The sequence below is a fragment of the Delphinus delphis genome, chromosome 10 (assembly GCF_949987515.2).
Source record: "Delphinus delphis chromosome 10, mDelDel1.2, whole genome shotgun sequence".
Lineage (NCBI taxonomy): Eukaryota > Metazoa > Chordata > Mammalia > Artiodactyla > Delphinidae > Delphinus > Delphinus delphis.
In genome coordinates, this window is record NC_082692.2 from 25,800,315 (window position 1) to 25,809,501 (window position 9,187).

General features: G+C 42.3%; 1 protein-coding gene across 2 annotated transcripts; it reads left to right on the forward strand.

Annotated features, from left to right (window-relative positions):
- The first annotated feature begins 392 nt into the window (after nt 1–392).
- On the forward strand, nt 393–8,849 carry IL17F (interleukin 17F). 2 transcript variants are annotated; one of them, XM_060021244.1, is made up of 5 exons: nt 447–494; nt 2,144–2,246; nt 2,426–2,683; nt 6,800–7,005; nt 8,190–8,849. In XM_060021244.1, exons 3-5 carry the CDS (start codon nt 2,657–2,659, stop codon nt 8,452–8,454), a joined length of 498 nt encoding a protein of 165 aa, XP_059877227.1. In that variant the 5' UTR covers nt 447–494; nt 2,144–2,246; nt 2,426–2,656; the 3' UTR covers nt 8,455–8,849. The 2 variants fall into 2 exon arrangements, with proteins under 2 accessions (XP_059877228.1, XP_059877227.1); XM_060021245.1 differs by lacking the exon at nt 2,144–2,246 and having other exon boundaries at nt 393–494.
- The last annotated feature ends 338 nt before the right edge of the window (nt 8,850–9,187 follow it).

Here is a 9,187-nt window from a genome sequence, read left to right on the forward strand (position 1 = left end):
TGTTGGTGTGTTGAATGATAGCTCCACTTGGATTATTGAAACTCTTAAAGCCAGAAGCAGCTTGGGCCACAAGTGGTACAGGGCCAGTTAGTGAAGGGCTTCCACCATAATCAGCTGTGTGTTCATCATATATTTATTACTGGGTCCCCAAATAAGAAGGGTTTATTATTGTTAGAAGAAAGAATGATCTGGATCCACTGATGGAATTCAAACTTGGTGATGGTTGATTACTAGTTTGACATCCTGATAAGTTAGTTAGTTTTACCTTGATGGGGGAAAACTTTGTGACCACTGGGCACATAAAAATTCAATGTTGCTTCCTTCTTACATAAAAAAAAAAGTATTTAATTTTCTCTGCAACCAGCAAATCCTTCTGTATTGAATCAGGCATTCTTAATTCAAGGTGATTTCCTTGTTTCTTCTTTCAGGAGAGCTGCTGTGGTCTTCTCTGCATTGAGGTATGGCTCTGCATGGAGAAGAGACTGCTGCAGAAAGTGAGTGATTCAGCCCACTCAACTTAATAGGCTTTTAAGGGTCTATTGCACATATTGCTTTGATAGCTTGTGTGATACAAGCAAATCTGAAAACATGACTCTTGATTTCACGGTGTCAGCTTCACGGAGTATATGGAAGAATGTATCCAGAGAGGCCTTGAAAATTCTCTATAAGATGGGCTCAGGGAAACCCCCTGAAGGGGTTGCCTAGAGGACTTGTCTTGAATTGGTGTATGCATAGAAAATGTACTGTCTTAATTAATTAATTTTAAAATTAATTTTTATTGGGGTTTAGTTGATTTATAATGTTGTGTCAGTTTCTTCTGTACGGCAAAGTGAAACAGTTATACATATACATATATCCACTCTTTTTTAGATTCTGTTCCCATATAGGCCATTACAGAGTATTGAGTAGAGTTCCTTGTGCTATGCAATAGGTTCTTACCACTTATCTATTTTATATATAGTAGTGTATATACGTCAGTCCCAATCTCCCAATTTATCTCTCCTTCCCTTCCCCCTTGGTAACCATAAGTTTGTTTTCTACATCTGTGACTCTATTTCTGTTTTGTAAATAAGTTCATTTGTACCACTTTTTTTTGTTTTTTAGATTCTACATATAAGTGATATCATATATTTGTTTTTCTCTCTCTGACTTACTTCACTCAGTATGACAATCTCTAGGTCTATCCATGTTGCTGCAAATGGCATTATTTCATTCTTTGTTATGGCTGAGTAATATTCCATTGTATATATACACTGTCTTAATTTAGATTGTATACTTGGGGATATATATTTAGAGAAGGATGCTGGCAGAGATTACTGGGGGGAACTGAAGTTACCCCAAGTCCATGAAGACCCCAGAGAACCATCCTAAAACATATAAGCAAGTGTGAGGTAGACTAAAGATAAGCACAGAGTAATGAGGGAGGGAACGGTGATTCAAGGAGGTCTTCTTAGGGGGGTTACATTTCTGATTGTCCCAGAAGAGAGGTGTAGAGAAGAACGCACAGGCATGGGGAGGAGAAACACAGGTGAAAGATTCATGATCACAGAAGAATTTTGATCAATCTCGGAGGGGCTTCATGAGCCCAAGAGCTGTTTCCTCTTTATTTCCTACATTTAAAGAAAATGGGGCAAACTTGTTCAAACACGTGATGGAGGAGAGTAACCTCACCCTGCTAGAATGTGCCCTGCCTTATTAACAGAGCATGTGTAATTTTACCTGATCTTAATGGGCATTAAAAAGAGTAAGTTATTGTTATTTCAGAAATGTCTGTGTATCCCTAGGCTATAATGCCCAGCATACAGCAAGTGCTTAATAAATGTTGACCTGAACTGAACTAAGATAAATTAACATTTTTGCAAGTCATTTAAAATTACATATCAGAGCATTTAAAGGTTCTACTTGCTAATCCATTTAGTTTAAAAAATCAAACCATCTTCAGTCAGACACAGCCAAGATAATAGTTGTTTATATGTTGTATAAGTAATGATTATCAATCTATCAAACACTGGTAGGAGTCTAACCATGGGGTTAAAACAGAATTAGTTCAGGGAGACCATGAAACTAACTGCCTGGGATATAATTTCTGAATCTCTCACTGATGCCATTCATTTCTCTGGTTTTGTTTTTTCCATTCATGAAGCGGAGCTAAAGATAGTCCTCTGTTTAATACCGAGCCTCCTCGAAGGATGACTTATCCACTTAAATCTCAGTTTACATTGCATGACTGGAAAGTAGAATGTAAGGTGCGTGACTAGAGTTCTTAGCCATTTTGTGGAAGAACATGAAAGATCATGACAGCAGTTTGTCACTTGGTTCATCTCTGTAGTACATAAGAAAATTTGCTGTAGTGTGAGGACAATGGGGGAGGGAGTGGGGCAGAAGAAGAGGAAGATTTGATTCTTTTTTCATCATCCCTTTTTAGGGTCCCCCTTCGATTCCCCTTCAGGAAGTGGAATAGAAAAAAAAAAAAACACTACATTCGTCAGTAACTCTGGGGCAACCACAAGTTAGACAGTAAGCAGGTCAACTGAAACAAGGACAGAGATTGCTATAAAACCAACAGTGCTCTCGTTGACACCACACGGGCACACAGAAGGCAACACAGCACAGAAAGAGCTTCCTGCACGAAACAGGTGACCAGAGCAAAGTGACAATGACATTCCTGCGTGACGTGGCCGTGGTGAGTAGTCAGGATCATTCTTGTGTTGGTCATCCCTAGGATTTCAGGAAAGCAGATTTATAAGGAATGATGCTAGATTGGGGTCTTTTGGGGGGTCATTTCTTTAAAAAACAGAGCTGACTTTAACGCTGATCCTTGTCTGGTGGAGAAAAAGAAAAAATAACCAGAAATTATAATGGGGTGTAAAACCATAGCTCTTCACCGATGGCTCTGGCATAGTTGGTGTTAGCTTTTGAAGTTCTTGACATCACAAACTGGACATGGTCTCTCTTGTGGCCACCATTGTAGAGTTAAGTTGGCCCTCATCTCATGGGGGAGCTTAGCCAGACTTTTAGGATCTGTACATGTTGATTTTAACCAAGGAAGCTGGGGCCCCAATAGGGGTAATGATTCCCCCAAGATGAGCAGATGACAAGGAGTGCCCTGGATGCAGGGAGTGAAACCACCTGGTGATGCACTTGGACAGCTCCTATGGGAGAGACATTCGACACATCTCTGAGAGCTGATCATTTTTGCATTGTGTCCTTCCTCCTGGAGGAGAGGAAGATGTTAATGTGATGGAAATCTGCATCCCCTGGGTCTAGAATCTCACCTGGCATTCGTCAGGTAAGACCTTCGAAGAATTTAAAATACAGCAGCATGAAAGCAGGGCTTGGGAAACTACTCACCATATTATTGGTTTAAATACTCCTTTTCTTCTCTCTTTTTACAAGCCATGCAACTTAAAAGAGATTGGATTTCATAAGAGGTCATGGCATATGGTGATGATAATACTATGTTATATTCATATATTGTTTTAGAGATGGTAAGAAATGCAGCCAAGTGCAGTAGTTAGGGGGCATGGGCTTTGGAGTCAGACAGACCTGGCCTCACCACTTACCAAGTGTGGGATTTGGGGTAAGTTACTTAGCCTCTCTGTGCATTCTTATTCCTCTTATCTGTACAGAGGAATAATAACGGTATCTCCCTTATGGAAGGATTAATTGATATCATTGAGAATGACTAAACCTATTCTCTGAAATAGCAGATATATGCAGGCATGGCTTTTAGTTAACTTGGCCATTTTAATATAACAACCAATAAGGATAGAGAAAGCATTCAATAAATTTTTTTTAATTGAAGTAGAGTTGATTTACAATGTTGTATTAGCAACATTGGTATATAACAAGTGATTCAGTTATATATAAGTGAATAAATAAACCATAATTTCCATTATGGTTTATTACAGGATATTGAATATAGTTCCCTGTGCTATACAGTAGGTCCTTGTTGATTATCTATTTTATATATAGTTGTGTCTATATGTTAATCCCAAACTCCTAATTTATCCCTCACCCACCCCCTTTCCCCTTTGGTAACCGTAAGTTTGTTCTCTATGTCAGTGAGTCTGTTTCTGTTCTGTAAATATGTCCATGTGTATCATATTTTAGATTCCACATATAAATGATATCATATGGTATTTGTCTTTCTCTTTCTGGTTTACTTCACTTAGTATGATAATCTCTAGGTCCATCCATTTTACTGCAAATAGCATTATTTCATTCTTTTTATGGCTTAGTAGTATTCCACTATATATACATACATATATATATATATATATATATATATATATATATATATACACACACACACACCTCATCTTCTTTATCCATTCATCTGCCCATGGACATTTAGGTTGCTTCTATGTCTCAGCTACTGTAAACAGTGCCACTGTGAACATTGGGGTGCATGTATCTTTTCGAATTAGAATGTTAAATATTAATATTAATGATGTCATTATTTTTACCTCTGAGTCTTGCACCAATCCAGGGGAGTGGATTGGGACGACTTTCCCCATTGTGCAGATGAACAACAGCTCAATGAATTTAAGTGATTTAACATCACTGGATACTGTATGCCCAAGAATGAGGACATGAATCTAGGTTTACTGGCTCCAAGTAATATTCTTTTCCTTGAATGGCTCAGAAGCAAGATTTCTGAATTTAAAGCCATTGTGTTTAAACAAATTTGTTGGATAGTTTTGTGTTCTAAAGCCACGTCTATTTTTGGTTTCTTTGAAGAAATCTGTTGTACTGTCAGCAAGAAACATGACAGGGCAAAGGACATTAGAATAGGATTAGAAATTGGAGGTGCAGGCACACAGGACCTCCTCAATACGGTGGTAAGGCAAACTCTTATGGGCTAGGAGCTGCCCGGGTTCTGGAGCATGTTCCTACATGGGGTGAGCATGAATCACAGGTGAGTTCAGGAGACAAGTGTTCAGATGTTCTCTTTACGGGAGTTCACAGTGCAGTAAGTAAAAGGTTGAGCTGAGCATGTTGGGAAGCTAAGGACTGTCTTGTCTAAGCAGGCATCCTTTTACTTTTTAAAATGTCATAGTGCTTTGTCTAGACAGAAGTTACGTGAGGGCAAATTCCACATCTTTCCCGTCCACTGTGTATCATTAGGACAATGTAGACTTAACAATAGTACCTATACTGAATACTCTCCACGTCCCAGCCCTGCTCTTCATGCTATATATGGGTCCTACCATTTAATCTCCACATTTGCTGGTGGAGGAAACTGAGTCACAGCTAGCAAGAGTCCTGGAACTGAGTTATGGACCCAGGACTTTTGACTCCAGAGACGGGAAAGAGTTGTTGAATGAATGAATGATTGCAAGAGACAAAAGTAGACACCTGCTGATTATCTGGAGGGAAATCAGCCTCTTTCAGGCTTATCTGGGTCAATCTTGCTTTCAGCTTCTTTTTAGTATCAGCTACATTAGTACAGCACTTGACACCATGACCTTTTTGTTTACTCTTATCATTTCTTGCCTCCAGCACTTGCAAAAGATAAAAAGAAGGTCCTTTAAATCAACATGTCTAAGCACCTTCCCAACCCTAACTCATGGAAGGTGTGAGCCTGAACGACACTGAGCCCTGAGGATGAAAGTAACTCACTTTCAGCCCTGGGTCTGCATTATGTTGAGTATTGGTGATGAGGCTTGTCCATCCCCAGAGAGGGTCGGTGGTCACTGTGGGGTGAGCAAAGCAGGTCGTGAGAAAGGGAAGCTGGAGAGATTTTTAGCTCTTCCTTTATTTTAGTTAGGTCTTCACTGAATGCTTTCTTTGTGCACTCCTGTAATACCAGATAAACGGGTATTTCAATGTAAGTATAAAAAATATATTTTCTGGAGCTAAAGAGAAATAGTTTCCATTTCTCTCTTGCGCATCCCTAGTGCCTCTGCTTCCTTCAGTCAGCATGGGTCATTGGAACTCTGCTATAGTTGGTTTTGCATGGTGTTTTTCTTAATGCATTGAGCTTAACTGTGTTGTTAATTTAAATGGATTGTTTTGTTCATGCATTCACTCACCCGCTCTTTCATTCATCCAGAAAGTATTTTGGAACACCTGTTCTATGACATGTTCTCCTGCAGGAACTTACCATCTAATAGGTGTAGATCTGTATGAACACAAATACTGCATGTCCAGACAATAAAGAAGGGCTGCTTGAGTGCTAGATGGTAAAAGCTTTATGAATGAACTACTTTCAGGACAGTTCCTGGAGGAGACGGAGTCCTAGTGGGGCCCTGATGGAAGGGGAAGATTTGGATGGATAGGGGTGGGGCAGTGTATTTCAGGTGGAGGGATGGCTGGGACAAAGAGTTTTGTGGAGGATTCATGGATGTGAGGTTGGAAATTAAAAGCAAGAGTTATCATTTCTTAAGCCCCTATTTTTATTGTAGGTGCTTTACAAAGAACGTTTTATTTAATCTTGGGAATATTATTATGAAGCAAGTGTTATGCTCTGGCTGGAAAGAAGAGAAAGCAGAGGCTCAGTGAGGAGACCAGGTCAGGATTTAAACCCAGATCCCAGATCCTGACATCTGTCTTTCTCCCTGTTCAGGAGCTCTCGGACTGTGGAGGGCTCAATCACCAGGCTAATGAGTTTAGTTCTCAGGTTGGTACACTGGTATCTTATTATGACTGTTCCTGTTGCCAGGTGAGGATCTGAGGTTCAGAGAGGAGCCCTGATCCCATCCCAGGGATGCTGAGTTCAGCTGAAGCATGACCTGTCTCTTGTCAGCAAGTGACACCAGCGTCCCTAACCAGTTCCATTCTCATCTATTTCCAGGTCAAGTCCCTGCTGCTGTTGACATTGGGGCTGACCCTCCTGGGGGAGGTGGCAGGTCGGAAAACCCCCAAAGCTGGGGATCCTGCCCTCTGCCCGCCTCCGGAGGACCACACTGTGAGGGTTGACATCCGCATCCTCAGGCAGAATCAGGGCATTCCCCTCTCACACGGCTTCCAGAACCGCTCCAGCACCCCCTGGGATTACAAGTATGTGCCAAGGAGACTGACCTCCACGTTCTTTTGAAAAACATGTTAATTTATTCTAACCATAAGTAGAAAATTTCAAAAATACAGAAAAAATAATAGTCCTTACATTCACTCTGAAAAATGGAAATTCCCCTTTCCCTGGGTGCTCACATTTTCTTGCTATTTTGGGCTAAGTCCTCCTATGTGGTCGAAGATCTATTTTGCTTCCAAACTCTCATCAACGCTTTGCCCTTTTCTGCTTCATGCAGCCCTGGATTTGGAATTTACAAACTTTCTCTGCTGGAAGAGAGGACTCTTTAAAGCAGCCCACATAATGGTCTCTGCATGGAGATAAGTGGGAACCAGAAAAGTCAGTTCAGAGAGAGCCACTCAGATTGGATTTCAGTCTTCAAGGAGTGTGGAGGAGGCCAGAGTGGAGGAGAAAGGCCAGTTTGGGAAAGGGATGCTAGCTGAGGATGTTCAGGGTACAGACTTGGGATTTTGTCTCACATGGAGGTTCTCGGAATAGGAAGCACTCATTTATATGCTCTAAATATAAGTATGAAAACAGAGCCCGAGGGCCATTAGCAGTGCTTCCAGGGCTGCCCGCACTGCTTGCCTTGGGAAGCCAGAGTGTACGCTTGCCAGCTGGCTTGATTGGCTTTGCTGCCTTTATTCCTCCCAGCAAGGGGGCTATTCAGGGAGAAATTGAAAGAAGGCGTTGGATTCACCAACCCCCCGGGGCTTTGGTTTTCTTTCCCAAGCAGCAGGCTTTGTAGACTGTGTACTGGGGGACCTCCTAGTGATGTTCAGCCTCTAACCAAAGGATGAATGATGATTATAATAATAAAAAGGAAAAGGAAAATGAACTAAAAGATCTAACATGTATGGAATGCCAACGTTTTACGGTGTGGCGTTTCATACGCATTTGTATCACCGAGTGTTGGTAACAATCCCACAGGAAACGAATTTGCGAACCCCCATTTTAAAGTTGAGGGAACTGAGGCCTAAGGAGTGTAGCACCCGCCACGGGCCTGCGTCTGAGTCCAGGTTGTCTGCTCCGCGCCTGCGCTGCCGCCCCGAGTTGCACGGCACCGCCTCCCTGCAAGCGGGCGCCCAGTGCCGCGGGGCCCCCATCCTTTGTGCATCTTTCCCCGCCTCCCACCCCCGGTCTCACCATCGGCTTCTCCCTGCTCCTCCTGCAGCGTCACCCGGGACCCCCACCGATACCCCTCCGAGATCGCAGAGGCCCGGTGCAGGCACACGGGCTGCATCAACGCCGAGGGGAAGGAAGACAGCTCCATGAACTCCGTCCCCATCCAGCAAGAGTTCCTGGTCCTCCGGAGGGAGTCCCAGGGTTGCTCTCGCTCCTTCCGGCTGGAGAAGGTGCGGGTGACTGTTGGTTGCACCTGTGTCACCCCCATCGTCCGCTACGTGCGTGGCTTGAGGGCCGCAGATCAGCTCAGCTGAAGAAGATGTAGAAACGCCCCTCTTTACCCAGCACTTTGCCATGAGTCCTGTGTGGTTCCCAATTCTCTCCACTTCCCAGGTCTCTTCATAAGATCTGCATGGGACTCTCAAAGCTCTGTATTAGATAGAGTAACTTTCTGGGGCTTCAGAATCTTTATACGGTCCTGAGATGTTCCAATGTCCCACCCCGCTGAAAATAGATGGAAGAGAATGCAGGACCCTCACCTACTCTGCTTATGTGCTATCATGACCACCTCCCAGCCATGCCGTCATTGGATGGGGGCCTTGTTGGTAAAATGGGCTTCTGCTCCACAAAAGGCAACAAATAAAATAAGCACAATGTAAGAGTGTGGGAGGGTCTGTGCAGGATGGGGTGGGCGGGAAGAATGGAGATAAGGATCCAGCACCTGTTTATTAAGCATTTGCTAAATATAGATGAGGTTGGCCTGATATTTATACCTCTAGGGAAACTGTTCATGTATTTATGATATATTGATTATATGAAATTGTAGGAGAAAAATTAATATATCAAGTACTAATATAATAAAGTATTGATGATTGAAAAATTAGTTGTTTGTTTCCAGTCTCAGCTTGTACTCACGAACCTTGTGGACCTGAAAACTATGAAATTCTATACACCTGTCATCTGTTTTTTCGTATTTCATCAGAGTGCTAGTGTCAGAATTATTATTATTATTATTTGTGTGTGATCTTGGTGATATTAGCTTTTCCC